Source organism: Struthio camelus, chromosome 7 (assembly GCF_040807025.1).
Source record: "Struthio camelus isolate bStrCam1 chromosome 7, bStrCam1.hap1, whole genome shotgun sequence".
Taxonomy (NCBI): domain Eukaryota; kingdom Metazoa; phylum Chordata; class Aves; order Struthioniformes; family Struthionidae; genus Struthio; species Struthio camelus.
In genome coordinates, this window is record NC_090948.1 from 21,831,559 (window position 1) to 21,851,022 (window position 19,464).

General features: G+C 42.3%; 1 protein-coding gene across 18 annotated transcripts in view; it reads left to right on the top strand.

Moving 5' to 3' along the window:
* Positions 1-13,433, top strand: part of ARHGAP22 (Rho GTPase activating protein 22) — a 176,562-nt gene extending 163,129 nt beyond the window's left edge. For all 18 annotated transcript variants that reach the window (XM_068950169.1, XM_068950167.1, XM_068950176.1 and 15 more), the window contains 4 exons: positions 1,060-1,133; positions 2,942-3,063; positions 7,080-7,980; positions 12,310-13,433. In XM_068950169.1, the coding sequence (XP_068806270.1) occupies positions 1,060-1,133; positions 2,942-3,063; positions 7,080-7,980; positions 12,310-12,538 (1,326 nt within the window). In that variant the 3' untranslated portion in view covers positions 12,539-13,433. The remainder of the gene's footprint in view (positions 1-1,059; positions 1,134-2,941; positions 3,064-7,079; positions 7,981-12,309) is intronic.
* The last annotated feature ends 6,031 nt before the right edge of the window (positions 13,434-19,464 follow it).

The window sequence follows — 19,464 nt, forward strand, 5'->3', positions numbered from 1 at the left end:
GTTTTTTCAAGCTGGGGAAAGATCCTGGCAATGCCGCATCCCTGGGATAATTTCTGCTGCATGTTGTGCCAATAGCACGCTTACGGAGAGGCTGTTTTGAGACTCTGTGTGGTGTGTACACCAAATGTAGTGATCTGTCTTACTGGGACCAGTGGTTCTAATCCCATGAAAGCAATGAATCATTTTCCTCATACCTCTGCCTCTACTTAGAGGAAGGCAGTAAATCCTCGCAATGCTATTCTTATCATTGCTATCGAGAGCACAGCTGCATGCTAGGACTGCAAACTGGGACTTCTGGATTCTCTCCCAGGTAGTTCTGTTGTTTGAAATGATTCCTTTTGTCTCCCTTGCCTTAGGTTTTTGTGTCCGAAATACAGTGATATATTGTTATTTCCCACCTACACACCCATAACCTAATTCTGGGGCCTGTACACCAACACTTCTGCAGTGTTAGGAGATTCTAGCACGGAAGGTAGCACAGAAGTATAGTGTTGCTATGCACCAAGCATCCTAGGACTTCCTTCAGGCTGGGGGAGGTTGTGCAGCCAGACTACAGGTGGTAGGGTTGGAGAGCTTGGTCAAGTGACATACGCAATGGCTTCACGTAAGTCTGTGGCATATTTGGTTTTTGCAAGCTCTAGAAATGCAATTTGCTGGGTTTTGATGCTCTCAGAGGCTTTCTGCACCAGACTTTAGAACTTTCTGAAACAGAATCAGACACTGTCCCCTGCACCACTGCAAGCAAAAGGAGCTCTGTAAGCAGCAAAGCTCATCCACGTCCTTTGAGCTCAAAGACAGATTATATTACTAGTGTTTCTGAATTTGAGAGTAGAACTCCTCTTCCTCCTGAGAGGTGATGTATCCACTGGGTGGATACACCATTTAAAGGCAGGCTGGGGATGACACAGTATACCCACTCTGGGTCTCTGGAGATCCTCCTAGTGCTACGGTTCATGGGTTTGACTCTGGGAAGAGGACTTTTTAGCACTGGAGTAGAATCATGCATGCTTTGCGTCATTTATATTAATAACTTACTTTCTTGTTTGTTCTGTCACTTAGGGAACCCAGGAACTGGTTAAACAGGTGAAGAATTTGCCCCAAGCCAACTACAACCTTCTCAAATACATATGCAAGTAAGTGAAATTTAATTAACACTTGAAAAAGTCATTTTTTGGAGAACCTCAGTCTAATATGCAAATAATTCACTCTGAAAGTCTGAATATTCAAATATCACTTACACAGAACTTACTGCTCCTATAAAATGTGTGGAGGTGGATGTGCAGCCTGCCTGAAGGAAACTCTTAGTTATCTACAGAGCATCAGCCAAGCAAATTGCATATCACCTGCAGCATTGGCAGCAGGCATTAATGATACTAATGATATTGTTTATTTCAGAAGCACTTGAAGGCCAATAAAGAAAGGCAGCTGTTCCAGGCACTGCACACTTGGAGCATTTACAACCTAAACTGAGTAGGAGATATAGTCAAAATAGCCAGTCTGGCCTCAGCTCTCAGTTGGAAGGGGGTTGGGAATGGCTTCCTCCTGAGGTACCAAGGACTCCTCAGCCTCTGCTGACTCTGCCAATTTTTGCAAAGTGGGCTGAAGAATGGGAGCTGGAATGGACTGTTATCCCTGGATAAAAGGTAGTGAGTTTTATGTTGGTCCCTGGTCTCCGTGGAAGAGTCAGAGTCCTTGTATCCCCAGATGGCATTTGCACATATGTAGCAGGCAGTAGACACCGAGGCTGGCATGAAGCCCACAGCTGATTTAAGAGATGTCAAGCCATTCCCAAGCATACAAGTAGATAGCAGTTATGAAATATTTTCTCTGAATGGTTTCAAAGATTTATGGTGCCTCACTATGTGCGTCAGTGGCCCTTTGTTTTAATAAGTGAGCATCTCAAAACATGAATGGATAATGCAGGGCAATATAATTATACCTATTTCTAAGGAAAGAACTGAGGGTTCTTGGATCTCCGCTCAGTGTCTGCCACAGGACAAAGCTGCTTAAAAAACGGGAATGCCTACAAAAGTCAGGCTGCAAGTATAATTCAAAAAATTGCCAGCCAAGTAGTGCAGAATGACAAGGAGACTTTTTGACTGCCCCAAACCCTCCAGTCATCGAAAGATGAACAATAATTTAGGAAATAAAGTGCAGGCAGAGTGAGACTGTTCAACTTTGAGGCCACTAAGTCTTATTTCCTACTCTTGTAGGTATCCATGTCATACAATCCTTTTCATAACTCCTCATTAAGGCTAATCTCCATTTACAAACACCATTTAGGTGTCTGCTATGCTTTTCTCTTACTATAGCTCTTTTTGGGAGGCTGTTTCAAATTACGAAATATTTAACTGTTAGAAACTTTCTGCTGATGTGCAGCTTATAGATATGGATGGCCAGTCTATCTCCATTTCTTAAGTGCCATCTTTGACTTGCATAGAGTCTTTTTGTTGTGTTGGGATTTGCATAGCTGATGTATTCTCAAGAACTATTTGGGCTTCCTCTTCATCTGTATTTTGCCAGATTCAAGAAACTAAGCTCTTCCCACAGGCTGCTTCTAGGATGAGATGAGTGGAATGTCTTTTTTCTTCTGTTATATCTGTGAGTGGAAACTGGCAGAAACTACCCTGTGTAACTGGAGAATTCCTGTTGAAATTCCTGTATTTTCTTGCCCAGTAGGAAACTAGATTTCTGGTAGGCTGGTACCTTTGGCAGAAACCATCCTGTCTTCTCTGGTTTACGCACAAGGTCGGATTGGGCATTATTACCGAGTGGGTGATCTGCAGTAGTCCTTAGGAGAATTTCAGGTATCAGGATCTTATTGGGGTTGTGTAAACACTGGGCAAAAAGCATTCCTGCCCCAGAAAGCCTGCAGTCTGAAAAGTGAGGCTTACTTGCTTATTCCTCTCTTTCTTTGATTTTTCCGGGGGGGCTTTTCAAGGTTCCTTGATGAAGTTCAGGCTTACTCCAGCGTTAACAAGATGAGTGTCCAGAACCTAGCTACAGTATTTGGACCAAATATATTACGACCCAAAATGGAAGATCCAGTGACCATGATGGAAGGTAGGTACTCTTCTTGTTGTGAGATAACAGAGTCAGCACTTGGAAGCTACAGGAAAATCTGATGTTGAAAGCAGCTATTGGAAGCTGTATCACTTGATTGCACAGTCAGCAACAAGGCAGGCTATCCCTTTTATCACTGCCTGTGAGGGAACGTTATCGCTTTGGTCAGTGTCATCCCCCTCAGCACTGACCTAAGGAGCATCTCTTTGCGACATGGAGATGCTTCTGGCCTATTGTTAGTTATGTGAAACGCTCTTTGAACTTCTGTTTTTAAAATGAAAGCTCAAATATTCTTCAGGAAGATCACGTCTAAGTACCAAACTACTATTATTAGTGCATTTGGGTACATTTATCAGCTTCCTGCAAAGTGAATCCAGTCCACAATGAAAGAAGTATTGTTGTTTTTTCTGTGTGTTTTCTGTGCTGCAGAAGCTATAACTAGCTGTTTTAAAAGAGCTGTCTTCCAAGCAGGCTTTGTATGGGTCAGAACCCAAGGAGTAAGTTGAAATCATCACTGTTAATTGTAGATGTTCTCATACAATGTAAAAAAAAATTCTACTGTATCCATATCCCAGATGTTTGCAAATATATTGATTACTTGAATTTAAAAGCAAAGAATGAAAACCAGACTTGGACTGTTACTGGGCCCTAAATAATTATGGTGTTGCTCTTGGTACACTTGTTATAAAGTGTGTCCTTTTGAGATGTTGGCTTTTATGTGTTTATGGCACCATTAAGGTAGAAGAACAGCCTATTAATGTCAGGATTTGCTGCAGTTGCTTGTTCATTGCATCCTTCTTGTGATAAGATTTCAGGGATGATTAGACTCTAGAGAAATGGGAAGCCCATCAGACGGGATGAGACGGGTCATCCAATAGTGGTTAAAAAAAAATAGTAAGGACCGCTGTGACTGGAAGAAAGAACCCTATACTCTTGTTATGCTTTCTGCACTGCTCTAGCTCAAGTCTGTACTATAGGAAACATGAAGGAAAACCAGTGAGACTGAAAAAAGATGAAACACACAACATCAGACAATGAACCTCACTGCACCAGACACTTAGGACTTGGTCACAGATATGAATGCTCCTTTCCTCTCAAGCATATCGAAAAATCTGAAGTTTGAAAAGTATCTACCTCCATGTGGGTCTGCAAATGGCCAGGGCATGATCTCTGGCTAATGCCAGGTTTGGCGCACAGCCCCACTTCCAGGTGGCACTGGAGCACAACTGCTGTCTTACAAGGTATTTGCAGCAAAATTTGTAGGATCCTGGCGAGCCTGAAAAGAATTGATGGATCCACCCAGCATTTGGCACAGATGGAGATACTGTACACAGGATGTCTGAAATCAGCCCTGGCACTGCTCCTGACCTTGCAGGGGACAGCTGAAGTGGCGTTCAGTGTGACAGAAATCCTCCACAGAAAGCCAGTATTATTGTGCCTTAGAAGCAGTGGTGCCTTTTGCGCCACGCAAGTGACCTCTCAAGTTCACTGAAGTGGCCACTACAGATGTGTGCTCCATGGATGCTCTGATGTAACAGGCCAGGTTCAGAGCGTGTGATGCAACATAGCTGTTAAGCGGCTCGAAGCCTGCCACAGAGGTGTAGGCCATATTATTAAGGGGCGCTTTGAGGTAGTTTGAGGCACAAAAACGTGGATAGCAAAAAAAAAGGGGGTGCAGAGGCAGATGCTGGGGTTACTCAGCATTCCTATAAAGGGGGGAATAATTAAAGCCTCAGTCTATTATGTGATGCTCTGACTTCCCCTAGTGGCCAGCTGGCCTGAGGTTGGTAAGGCTGCTACAGCCTTGGCCAGCAACATGGGTTTTGTTTAATGGGTGCAGATGAAGAGTTTGAGTTCCACTCACCTAGGTCATGGCATGATGCTTTGGTCTGCGGGTCTCCCCTAGTCATTACATAAAAATACAAGAGAGAGTGACCTGACCTAGAACTCTGAATGACCGCAGACCTGAACTGCAGAAAAACTGGGATCCAGTGACTGGAATTTTAGACTTTATCAGTAAAATCATAAGCAGCAGCACTGGTCATGTTTTTACTGTCAGTTTAGGATAAAGGTCTGGTTATATATAAATAATGGAGGAATTGAAAGAACTCTTAATGAGATTTCTTCAGCTTCAGGGTAATATGGAACTTTTAAATCAGTTGATACAGATAAATACTCCCACTTAACAAGAAGCCCTTTAACTGTGTCTGTCTTCAAACTTCAGCAATGAATTTCAAATGGAAATACCTGAAGTAGGACAGTTAAATTGTTGGGAGTGGCCTTCTCTCTGCAGAGGCTTAATTCCCTTTGCACATCCACACACATCAAATGTAAGCTGTAGATGAGCTCAGTACTGCTTGCTATCGGGCTACTTATTCAGAAACCTCGTTATTATATTCAGGTCCTTATTTTGGACCACTGATTATGTTAATCTTATTCTTTATTGTTTTTTTCAGACAATAAGTACACATAATTTCGTATCTGCTCTTGTTAAGGTTTTTCGCATTTGTAGAAAATACTTTGTATTAGGTTTGATAAATGGTATTCTCTGTTAGTCTATAATGGTCTGCTCCACTGCTGAAAAACAGTGGCAACTCATTTCTCTGGATTTATGTAGTTGTAAGTACACTTTCTGTGTGTTTGCTTCTTACGTGTGAATGCAATGAGAAGCTCTTTGTTTAATCCAGTTGGCCATCTTGTGACTCTTCTAGCTGTTCTCTACAGTGAGGTAGTTGTATCTATACTCTTAACATTGACTCTTTTGGGAAACTGATAGTTTTTGGTTTTTTGTTCTTTTTTTTAAAATCTTTGTTGCAGTAGACCAGCCCCTTACGGCATCTTACAGGCTGGTTTTCCAAGTGTACTGAAATCTGTGTTCCTGTAACCCGTGGTTTTTGTTTTGCTGTCGACTCTTAAAAAAAAAATCTATGCTCAGTCATTTTGTGCTTTCTGTGACCTAAACCAGCTTCTACTCTAAAATTCCATGTTTTCCCTTGAGTTCCTTCTGAATGAAACAAAGAGGCTCCTGGAAGAGCCTCTTTTCCTAGTTGCTTTCATTTCTGCATCAAACAAGGTGTCATCAGTGCCTTCCATGAACTTGCGGGGTGGCCTGTGTTCTGTTGTTTTTCTTTCCCAGGAGATGTCTAGGTAGTTGCATTTACATGGCACTCTAACAGATATTTGAAATCTGTGATTTTTCCATCTTGGACTCTATTTCAACACATTTCCTCATGAGTGCTGTTTCATTTCAAACTGCAGAGTGTTTTACTAGAATTGGAAGTGAACAGCAGTCTACAAATAGAGTGATGGTACAAAAAACATCTTTTTCTTCTTGCATGCAGCTGCATGTGTCATACAGATGTCATACTCTCTCCAAATTTCTCTATACACTAAGACCACAGCAAAAGGCCTAAGCTGAAATTTCTGGTCATTTAAAAAACACTAGCTCTGGGCACATTAAGACTGTGAAACAAACAGGGCGCAGTGTAGATAGGCAAGGTATTGGAAACCTGCTGGTTTTAGAAGCTAGTCAAAAAGGGGCTCCATCTCAGCTAATATGTTATCGTGTTCAGGATCCAGCTTGCGTCTCTGTACGGTGCTATGCTGCCCTAGATGGATGCATATGCCAAGGTTGATCCTGACTGTGAACCCCACGCCATGGTGTGGTAGTGACATGCTGTTCTCCGGGTGTCCACCTCAAGGTGTCCTGAAGCAGGCCAATTTATTAATAATCATTGCTGTTGATCATTTGCGCTGTGCCTGGTCAGCTACATTCAGGAGCTGTACTGACACCTGCGTCCCTCACATTGCCCATCTGCAGCAATGGGTACAGTTGTTGTCTCTTGCAGTCCTGAGTGGAAAGGCCCAGAGATCCTGTTTGCCCAGGCCTACTGTAGTGCATGATGCCCACAGGCTGGCCTCACAAGGAGCTCATGTTACCTCTCACAAGCAGGAAACGAATGTCTCAAAAGTCTCTCGTGTCTTACCAAATTCTTGCCTGCCTTTTCTCCCCACAGGCACCTCACTAGTTCAGCACCTGATGACGGTGCTGATAAGTGAACAGGGGCGAATCTTTGCTGTTCCTCAGACAGATGTGCCAGGGAGCCAACTTGAAATCCGACCTGTGCGTCAGCGCAATACTGTGGAGTGGATCTCTGAGGAGGATGGGGAGGACAGCAGGTCAGAAAACAGTGTTTCCAGCCCCGCTGATTTGCCTTCAGGCAATGCTGTGGCAGTAGAGCCCACTCCTGGACCTGTGGTGAAAAACACCCCTCCTGAGCGCAGCGGCAAATTGACTCAGCCTGCTACTAGCCCCAGCAAAAGAGTGCAGACGTTGCCTCCGTGGAAATACTCCTTCCGCCAGCAGGGAGCACGGTCTGTGAGTCCAAAGCTGGGCAGCTCATCCTTAGATATCCCCAACCTCTCCTCTGGTGGGAACTGGTTGATGAATGGACTGTACTCTCTCCGAGGTCACCGCAGGACAGCCTCTGGGGAACGGGTTAAAGACTCGTGCTCTTCCCAGAGACTCTCTACCTATGACAACGTCCCTTCTTCCAGCCTCTCCCTCAGTACACACAGTATGGCCAGCACTACGTGGTCTACATCGTCGTGTGAAATCTCCGTGGTGGACTCAGTCAGCAGCTGCCCAGCCTGTCGGGCCAGCGACTCTTCTGCTTTAAGCTCTCTCAAAACGGAGTGGGTAACTCAGGGCTCTCTGTCTCAGAGCGAGGTCAAGACTGCAGATCTAGAGAACAGCACTGACAGGATTGACGCTTGCAGCAGTAGCAGTGAACAGAGCAACCCTGCTGCTGCTTCCAGAGACTCTGTCAAATGCTCTAGGGCCTTGCAGAGCTTGGTGGTGGAGCTAAAGACAGAACTGAGCAAACAGAGGACTGAGTACGAGACTAGTATCAAAAGGTAATGTCATCTGCAGGGATAAGAAGTCTTCTTTCAGCTTTACGCCTGTTTGAACATGTTGTGGGCTACCAAGGGTACGGGTTGCTCAGATCCCAAGTTTGGGTTTGCGTGACTACCTGTCTCGATCTGGTCTTTCCCCATGGCTCTGTGACTCCAACTTTCCCCTCTTTGCCAAAAGAGAGAATCAAAAAATAGAATTTCCATCACACAGGAAATTCCATTATTTCACTTTCTGGGTTTTCAGTGGAAATAGGAACAGCAGACACGGTCCCAAAGTGTGCTCTCTGCCAGTTTCCTGAGAGAAACAACGCAGCAAACATCTACTGCAGAAGGAGGGAATAGGGGCCTAGGGTGGCCAGGCCCTAACAAGCAACTCTGCTGGCTCTTGCAGGAACAGAGATTGTGTTAAATCAGCCTTAAATTGAGAGTTTCATGCTGCTTTTCCCAAGGGACGCTTTCTTCCAGGAAACTGATTTTGACTCTTCTCCCTTTTTCTGATGGGAGTGCAGCTCAGCTATAACTTTCTGAATAGTCATTTTTGCATTGAACTTCAGAAATCAAAAGCAAGGTTTCTACACATACTTGCAGCATTCATTTGCTTACGCTTACAGCCAGCCACTAACGCAAAGCAACTGCAAGGTGCTGCTTGTACAGCAAATACCTGAACTGTGCAGTTCTTTCCCCACTCTGTTTACTTGTGCAATTGTAACCGCTGGTGCTGTACTTTGAATCTGCACTCAGAAAAATTCCTGGCAGTTTTCAGGAGAGGGTTAGCTGATTTGCTAAGTAATCAGAGGGCAGGGCTGGAGGAAGTAGACAGTGTTAATAGTAACAGTTGTATTAATTCCATTTGTGTGAGCTAGCCGTATTAGGTTTTATGCGTTTGAGTGCTTAACAGAGTGACTCTCAGTGAAGTATGTACATGATGTAAATACAGTTGCTTAAAGGAATTAGGTATGTTCTAATATACAGGCATATGCAAAATTGCATGGCATGTGTTGTATTACAATATAGAAGAGTCATCTTTGGCCTGGGCCCTGTTATACTGGTGCTTAGTACCGGAGAGAGGCAATAGTCCAATTTCTTATAAATAGTTGAGTTTTGGCCAATTTTGTGCATTAAGGCGTTAGTGTTATATTTCTTATATAAATGCTACCACACCATTAATAACATACCTTAATTTCCAACCAGTCTCCCCCACACAGTACCAAGAGTTCATACTAGCATTTGTTGCAGGGCTTGTATAGTACAGCTTTAGACTAAGTTTGTTGCCTCTTTTTTCTTGTTAAAGTAGTTTCTCAAAATCTGTGTTGCAATGCTCTAGTCTGAACTGTGTTCTCTTCCAGTGGGCCAGCTGTTAAGGTAGGAATTTCTATTACTACCTTCCTGCTTTATTTTATGATTTCCTGTGCAGGTGGCTTGCCAGCTTCTGCAGCGTTTTCTGCCTCCTGCCTTGCACTGCTGCGGTATGGGAGGCTGGAAGGAGAATCAGGCCACGTAGCACTTCTGGTTCCCGCCAGGCATCATTTGAGTGGGAGAGAAGCTCTCCCCAGCCTTGTTATGTTTCAAGTAGAAGAGCTGATGAGAACAGCACCAGTTTCTAGACTGGTGTGTGCTGGAAAAAAAAATCTATGAATGAGGATAGTACTACATGGCTAATTTTTTTAAAGATGCCCTGCTGCTGCAGAGGAGGGGAAGGGAGATAAGGGTACGTACCTTGCATTCAAAGCTGATGCACAAGTGCCCTGGAAAGCCTTGTTGCAGGAATACGGTGTAATATACAGAAATGAGACCAGGCTGCAACACCTGGAAATGCATATCTGCACATTCTTACCTGCTCCCTGAGGGAAGAAACGGCTTCCCCATCTCTTATCGGTAAAACTGCTCTAGCGGTCTTCAGCTGTTGACATTGGAGCATCTATGAAGAACTGTTCCTCATTCCTGCCCTTGAGCATTCTCAGCTCTTTCAGCTCTACCACCGCCTTTCACCGTCAGCTGGAAAGGGACATAACAGCACTGTAACCGGAGGGGAGACCTATAAATTGGCCAGGTCTTTCTTACAGTGCAAAATAGCCAAGAGGAAAATGCCTAATGAAATAACATTTTCATAAAAACCAGGCAATGTGCAATCACTGCCTTTATGTATTAAACAGGATGATTCCAGCTGTTCAGGACTACAGCCCTAAGGATCTTACTGGCAAGTCTAAGAAATCCAAGCCAAGTTTTTCAGCTCTCAAAAATCTGCCATATCTTGAGTGCATCTGCAGCCATTTACACGTGCAAAAATATGTTCCTTTGGAGGCAGTATGACAGTCTGCTCCTGTGGAAAGAGGGCAGGAGCTCACCGTAGTAAAGAAGGGAGGCAGCTTAGTATGAAAACATTGGGTTGCCTCGCTAGCTTTATTTTATTGAAGATAATTTAGTCCCCAGAAGTAATAATTAGTTCTTTTACAATTGTACATGTGCTTGTGTGGCTTGCAGAACTCAGTCTGTGTAGCAGGGCATGTGTGAGCTTTTTGTTGGCACACGCAGAAGCAGAGGGAAAGCAAAGTCAGTATCTGCCTGAGGCAGAGGTAAGGAATACTTGCTGATGGAAAAGCTGTTATTTGTCATTATCAAGTGCCCATTGCCTCTTAGTCAGAGGAAGGCAAGTTTTATGGCCTTCCTGTAACCAGTCTGTTCCAGAGCATTTCTCCCTCCATGTTAGTATAATTACCAGGCCTTTTCTCTTGAGTTTCAATAATTCAGGTTCACAACCTAGAACGCTTAAGAAATTGGAAGTATCCTAGAGAGGACTATTATACTCTGTATATAGAAACTCAGTAACTGCTGTGAACCTATGTAATTCAGAAAGTGGACAGCTAGCGTAGGCTGCTGTAGTTGACCCCTAAAATTTAGTGGTAGAAAAATTTAATGGGTAGCTCAGATCTGTAGGCTGTTATAAAAAAAAATGTTGTGGGGGGGGGGGGGTGGGGGAAGCGCTAACAGGTCATAAAAGCCCTGCCTTTTCAGCGAGAGAGGAGCAATCTTTTCCAGACATACTGCACATTTCTGTCTGGCCATCAGTGCAGCTATTGGTCTGCTAGACTTGGGGTGATAAGTGCTTCTGGGTTGGAACAGAATTAGCATCAGAAATATTCATTATCCATCTTTTGGAGGAGGAAAACTGACTGCATAAACTTTGGAACAGTGTTGTAAACTTTGTGACACTGGCAACAGTGTGGTACGTAGCTGTCTGGGAAGGAAGAGTTTCGGGGCATGCATTGCATTCCCCGCATCATAGCTTTTTGCTGGTCACAGAATGGAATTGGGAATTGAGGCCCTTCTGAGACTAGCACAGATGATGGCTAACTAACGTTGTTGTTGTTGTAGCGGAGGCTGTGGCATGTAATTTTTGTGTTCTTCACTCTTTGTAAAAGGACCCCCGTTCACTATTTCACAGGGATGCCAGGCAACTCAGTTTCACATATGGATATTACAGTGCTCAGTGAACCTAAAAGTCTTTTCTTAAAAAGGGGGGGGGGGGGGGGGGGACATTTTCCTAGGAAAAGCCTAACTTTTCAAATTGCCATTTTTGAATTCTCTGGCGATCAGAAATTCCCTTGTGGACATACTCCCTCCTCTGTTTTAGCAGAGGCTGCCTTGCGCTTAGGAAACATGACTGTGGGGAGAGCAACTGATGCCCCTGCTGTGCTCATTTCAAGTCAAGACTTGACCTTTTTTCTTTGATTTCCTTAGAGGAAAGCTCTGACTCTTGCTTTAGAGCTTTGTGCCAGATGAACTATTTAAGGTCTGTTCTTCAGATTCTTCCCGATGTGACAAACGTTACAGAAAAATACCATAAAATGGATTGTGAGGAAGGACTGTGACTTCATTCCTACCTAACTGACCTCCAAGGCAAAGGGGTGTTCCTCTGCACTGGATATCCATACAGGGAAAAACAGTATCAGGATGAAAACAGAGATTAAAAGATTATTTTGGAAGTTACATATTTGAATTCAGCCTAACTGAGGAGTTGCTTTGCATCTATTCAGACATTAGTTTGGTCCCAAAAAGTAAGCATTGTTTTATGAGTCTTAAGCATAGTTCCTCCAAGATACAAAGGAAGTGGGTTCCAGCTTTCAGCAAATCCCTGCCTGATGAAAACTCAACATTAACTACGAAATGGCAATTAGTGCCTTCACTTAAAGACTTCCTCTTATTATGTCAATGATTTTAGCTCTACATTGAACAACTTACTTATACATAGTATAGCTATCATTGCAGTATTTATCCAGCCACTAAAAACGCTCTTTTTTCTTCTCCCTCTCTCTCCCCTCTGGTTTTAAGACTTGAGGAAGCAAGTGCAGACCTGAGGAAACAAGTGGTTAGGTTAGAAGAAGAACTGGACCAAGAACGAAAGAAATACACAATGCTGGAAATAAAGCTGAGGAATTCTGAACGTGCTCGTGAAGATGCTGAGAAGAGAAATCACCTCCTCCAGAAGGAAATGGAAGAGTTTTTTTCAACATTAGGATGTTTAACCTTTGGGAGTCAAAGTGCTAAAGGCCCCAAATAGAAAAAGCTGATGTACAGCAAAGGAAGTTCTATTTCTGGCAAAAACCAGTCTCTATGTGCATTTTGTTCTGTTATACTCGTGTATCATGAGTAATTCTGCAGTGATTGTGCTCTCAGTGCCACTTACTCTGTTGTCTGTCTTTACATGCGCTGTAGTATTTGGGCCAGCTGGAAAAGACTGTGAAATATAATGCTTAAAAGTGTAGATGTCAAATTGCCAAGGAAAAGTGAGCACTCTTTTTTTTTTTTTTTTTTCAATCTACAAGTCCAAAGATACCATTCGCTGTTCCTGTACTGTTGCCATCTTTGGATTTACTGCACCATCCTCTTGCTGGTTCAAGGACAATGGCAAGGTATATTATTTAGGCAAGATGGCTAGAAATAATGGACAGGCTGAGCCTGGAGCTGAGGGTTGCCTATGCTTCTGCCTGGGACAATCACAGTTCTCGTATCTATGTCACCATATTCAACACGGTTTAGTATACGGATTTAATATGTGGAATTTTTCCTCCCCGCTCCCTGCATAAAGTTTGTTCAAGTTTCTCAGCCTGAAAAGTGGCACGAGAATGTTTTACAAACAAAGGCTTACAGTTGAAGATGCTGGAAATTCTGCCAGTTCATTAAAGTTGTCACTTACTTACTTACTGAATAGGTCCAAGTGCTTCACAGAAATGTAACTTATTAAAGTATATGTAATTTGGCCATGCAAACTCCATAAAACTTTAAATATGCATATTTTTTGCCCTAGGTGGTTTTTTTTGAACCAGAAATAGAGCAGTATTAGCCACAAGAATGAATCTCATGAGCTTATACATACTGATCAGACACGAAGGCAGAAGAGTGATTCTTATCAAAACACAGCCAAATAATTACTGAGGGTGTTTTTTTTTTTTTTTAATAGCATAGTTTTTAACTAAGAGAAATCAGCACTTGATCGTGGAAAGGGTGGGACCTACCTTTAACCTTCACAAGACAATTTAGGCTCAGCATCTTTGTCACATCTCTAACGACACTAGATGACTGTCTGTTGTTTGTTAGCTCATGAGGAAGTGGGAAGTGGGGGGGTAAGGAGAATCCCAAAACCCAGCAGCCTAACCTCACTACCTCTACTAAAGGGACAGATGTTATTAGAATGAAGTTGTAATTTCTACTAATTAGCAGTCAGGGCTCACTTCCCTTCAGGGGACCTATCGGAGAAGTTTTGCCTAACATTTGTAGTGCCCTGAGGCACGCAGAACCTGCGCACACAAAATTGTTTCACCAGCTCCATCCTGAACTCTCCTTGGCAGCCTAGCGCTCACAGCAGCATTCATGCCCTTCTGGCCCATGCCTTTGACAACTGAGGCAGCTTGGGACGCCCTAACGAGAAACACGTTTAACTTTCACAACAACATAAGCTGCCTAAAGTATAGACTGTAGTGAAGGTGCTAACTTTGTTTAAGAAAGTATTTTCAGAAATGACCCAGCTTTTTCATGTTTTCTTTCTTACTAGAAAAAAACTATAACTCATTGTCTAGAGATAACCTTAGAAAAGACTTTTCTACATACCAGCAGTACCTTTCACTATTGACTTTCTCATCATCTCAGATAATATTCAGATGTTTGAATATGTAAATATATCTAGCAACTTTGTTCCTACCGTACCTTAATGCTGCTCCTCTCTACAGGGATGCAAACCATTTCAAGTGAGCAAACAAAAAAAAAAAACAAAACCCCACACATTTTTAACTTAATGGTTGCTGGTTAATATAAGGCAGGCAAGGTGGTTAAATAAAGTAAGCATTGTGTATAGGTTAGTTCAGTTTTTTTTTTTTCAAAACATTTTCCCTTCTTCCTGGAATATCCAGCCTTGGTGGCAGGTACCTGACTGTTCACTAGGAGCAGCCTGCCACCTGCAGGCAACAGCATGACCTCCCCCCCCCCCCCAACCTTTTTCTTTTTCTAATTTTATTTTTCTTGCGTTGGAAATGTTTTCAAGTTATTACAACTGGTCCTACAGGAAAGATGATGTATGTCCCATTTAAAACAATACAATTAAGATGATATGTAATGTAAAGAGTGAGCTGTTGTAACAATAATTTTTTTAAGCTAGAACAGCATAGTGCATAGGTAAGATTAAGTACCATGCCAGTACTCACAAAACAAACATTACTATTATAGCGCATAGTATGAACTGGGTTGTAAGTAATTTTCTGCAAGAACTGGAACACCAGGACTGGTAACAAGAGACAGTTTTTAACCATCATCTGGGGCATCTAATCCAAAGTAGTAGCAACCAGGTTAGTGCAATGATGTCCTCTTTTATTTCTACCCCAATGGGTACCCTTTCACCATATCCCTTCTCCTTCGAACTCACACCCCCTTAGACTATTTATATCGCCTTATCTCCTGTAAGTATTTATTAAGCGCAAACTACTCCCTTTATATGTGGCACACTACAAACAATAAGAACTGACCCATGCTGACTGGGAGCCTTAAAAATAAACAAGACAAGAAGAGGGGGGAGCACTAAACGAAACTCTGCTGGCTAATGCTCACAGAAATCAATTGCAGGTGGAATTCTAAATATCCTTTAAGTAAGTATGCCTTTCTTTAAGACCTAGACTACCTATGTGTATGGCAGAATTTGGGGGGGGGGGGGGGGGCAGGGACCGGGACCTCACCTCTCCCAAAGCTTCCCCGCCAAGGCAGATTCATCGATTGGCTATACATCACTACATAATACTTATCTGGCAGCCAAGAGCAAATGCATTCATATTTTCAGTTTCACAAGTCAAACTGTAGCTGCACAAAGCAATTAGTGGAACTAACCTTCTTCCAGGTGACTGTTGTGCTCCAGAAACATCTATTCCTCTTGTTTATGAGGAATAAATTTCAGGTCCTGTCGAAGATGAGGCACTGCAGTAAAGTCTGCAAGAAGTTGTAAACTACCCAATTCATGCCAAGTGCACCACAGTGGGATGTTACCTCTAAAAACAATAACAAAAACATAATGTTCATTTCCTCTCATAAGCAATTATGCAAGAAAGGGACTACACTTGAGCTGCTGCACACAACCTCATGGAACACTATGGCCTTATTTAGAAAAGAAATAGTCTCTTTACTAGCGCTAAGTCCTGTTGCTGAATGCTTTTTTTCCCCTCCTCCCATTCGTTTGCATACTTAATAAATAGATCTGACAAAGCATGCCTAAAAACAAACAAACAAACAAACAAACAAAACCTACACAAATCAAGAATTGCATTTACAGTAGATGAACGATCAACACTTGGTTTGTACAAAGATACTTAGAAACAAAGCTAGCTGGATGAAAAGCTGCCATTAGAGGTGCTGATAGAGTGTCACTACCCAGAACATTCAGGCTGCAGCCAACTGTGTGTTGTGGGTTTTGGTGCAGAACTGCAGTTTAATTTAGCCATGAAAACTAGGCAAGAATTCTCACAGAGTTTTCTCCTTATTTCCTACACGCTTTCACTTATTAGAGACATCAATTTAAAATAATAGCTTTCTTAGCAAGACTGCACAACATACAGGTTTGTTAGTCTTAATCGTAAGGCATGAAGAAAGGCTCCTGGAATCAGGTAGCTACATCTTTACTGTAGCTTCCTGTGCCATCTTCCCAGCCTGGAACATCCTTTCCAGTATTATGTGGGTAAAAAAAGTGGAAGAAATTTTCAGTTAAACCCCCAACACAAGCCTACGCTTGAAAAAAAGCAAAGACAAAGAAAGAGCAGCATTCCAGACTAAGGAAGAACTTCTGTACGTCTCCATGGCGTTCCTAATATGAAAAGGAAAAGTAATAATGATAACTCACTGAATTATCTGCATTTGCCAAAGAGGTCTGTGAAAGCCAGCAGCGCTACAGAGATGTTCAGCTCTCAACCTATAAGCCAGAGCTACTGTCCTTAGATAATCAAAACCGAAGTCACACACAGACAAATCCCTGGCAGAGGTAAGACTGTCTCAGGCCTTGCTATATATTATTAAATTACTTGAAATCAGCTACACACGCTAACAAACATATCTAAACAAAAAGAAAGAGCGTTACTGAGCCTCACCCCGTTCCTAGAAGAGCATCTCATGAATAGCAGGTGAAACAAATCAGGCTGCACTGTAGCACCCATGGTCAAGGTCCCTTCCCCTTAAAAACACACAAGACAACAGAACAGCGTGCAGCCAAACGCAACCCGAGGGCGTGCTGAATTTTTGTTTAAAGACTCCCAGAGACTGCTGGAAGCGGAAGCAATGAAATGCTCGGATTTGGCCCCACGGCAGTGGTCCCAGGGCAGGAAGAGGTCCTGTCACCCAAATTAGCTCTTCAGCACTCAGAAGTCATATCCCTTGAGGCTCCCTCTGACTCAGTTTTGAGAAAGATCTTCCCAAAGGCTGAGTTCCTGTGCCCTCGTTTCATAGGGCAGAAGGCCCATGGCTTACCTCCCTTCTACAACGTTGCGTCTCAGCAGCCGTATTTCCAGGCAAGAAGGCAGGCTAGATTTAGCAGCAAGCAAGAAAGATTGGCTTTCCAGTGGTCTCAAACACACTTGCTGTTTGTTATCAGTCTGTGGCACATCCAAAGCCCACGGGAATGGAGAAATGGAAGAAACATGTCACTTTGCCCACAGGTGAGCCTACACAACTTACAAGACACTTGAATACCATTTAAAAATGGAGGAATTATCAGGAAGGATCGATGCTAATAAAACTCCAGCTGCAGCCTTACTGTGAAATCCATGACATGTTGCTCCAGCCTAGCAATGAAGAAATACTAAGTGCCATTGTGGTCAAACAATTTTTTCCTTTTTTATTTAAAATATCATTGTAACCAATTGACATACTAGATAACAATGTATACATTCCAGTGGTGCACATGTAATGACTTATGGCATGAATGATTAAAAAAACCACAATGTTCTCAGTAATGCCCCACCAACAGCTTATTTGGAGGGAATAAAGGAAAAGCAGAAAAAGGTGTCAAAGGTGGGGAAGAAAAAAAATTACAGTTTTTCCCAATATTTTTAATGGTGTGTCTTCCGCTTCATATTTCTTGGGACAAAACAAAATCAAGAATATACTTCAAAAGGGGCAGGAGGAATGATCACAATAACTAGGGTTTTTTTTTTTTTCCTCGACTTCAGTAATAAAAGTTAAAGAACTCTCAAAAATAGACTAGATATTGGGCCTACAAAAGTAATTCATCTGTATGCAAAGCTTACCAAGAATTATTCCTTTTGTAAAATGTAAAGGATGAGCTGACATTACTAGTAAGCTATTTTTACCTACAAAACCAGACTACAATAATAAAATCACCAATTTACAGCTAACACAATATTCTAGATGTACATTATTGTACACGAGCTATATAATACACATGAACGTCTTACGTGAAATATATAAGAAACATACTTACTGATATTGTCTCAACATTGGCCAATAGGTTTATTTTTCTAAAGGAAGTGTATTTTTTCTATTTCACATTCAGTGTAGTTCCAATAGCAAGGGTTAGCTTTGCTTACGTAAGAAACGTAGAAAGTTTGTGTGAGGTAGTTCGAGAAAACCTAGCTTAAATTTTTAACTGTGAAAGTGGAAACACCATGTGAAGTGATCTGATTCATAACGTGTTTCTGTAATGCAGAAAAATCTAAAGAAGAGGTGAAAGGAGAGAAAGATCACTTACATTATCACTTTTATCCAGTGCCCTTAACTAAAAATAAATCAAGTGAACTGAAAATTTGGACAGGCAGTCTCACCACGTTTTTCCATTAAAACCTTCTTTCTAATCGTAATGCAAAATGCAGACAACTCTGCTTCAACCCCAATCCTCAAACTAAATATGTAGGGCAAAGCAGCTGAACCAAACCATTAATAGGAAAAAAAAAATGTAAGAGCATGAACAAGCTGCTGTCAACAGCAAGTAAAAATGTATCTAGAAACAGTAATTCACTCTTCTCAGCGATACAATAGGATCAAGTATAAACTGGATCTTCTTTCCCACTTTGCCCATATGCTTAATTGACAAATGTTTAATCGCAGATGTTTTGGATTATCGTATGGGTAGGAAACTATCCACTTGTACTAGCTTTTTTGATGGTTTTTTCTTTATCCAGTGTCGAGATGAATGCCATATACATGAATGTAGGAGCATTGGAAACGCATGGAAATGCCTGTCAAGGTGCTTACTTTTTGCTTTCAGTATTTGCTAACTGAATAGCCTCTGCCTTTAAAGAGGCAATCTTCCATAAAACAAACCCTCAGGTCAGTAACATTCTTTTTTAACATTAAGCCAGTAGAGGGTGCCGTTGCCACAACCACCACAAACACATTCACTATATCCTAAGAAGTTTGTGTTTGCATGTGCGTTAATAGCCAATTTATGCTATTATTATATTTGTGTTTAGCAGGAATTCTTATCCAGAAGATGCCATTGCATACATGCAGTAAGGAGCCTCTAAACTAAAAACCAAAGCTGCACACTGCCTACATACGGAGAGGTGCTGTATCTATTCAGCTTAGCAGAATGAATGAAATGGAGCTGGGTGGTCAGGCCAGTCTCAGGCTGTTCAACTGCTCAGTACTGCTTTGGCCCAAACACGCAAACGCACACACAAGAAACTCAGATATGACCCTCCTGTCTTGGATCAACAAAAGACCTCACTGAGCAAAGGTGCAGCACACAGTAACAGTATTAACCTTTTCCTCTCTCCCTCAGTCTATTTAAAAATCTTGAAGTACCTACTTCTACCAAAGGGGAGGAGCAGCCTATTTTGTCTGTTTTGCCCTTGATGCCTGTCACAGCTGACCAGAGAAGGCGGGAATTAATCTTATTATTAATGCTCAACTGTTGACCTCAACTGACATAGGAAATCAGACACAGCTCACTAATTCATTCACTACCAACTTCAATGGATTAGAGTGGCTCTAAAAGTAGGA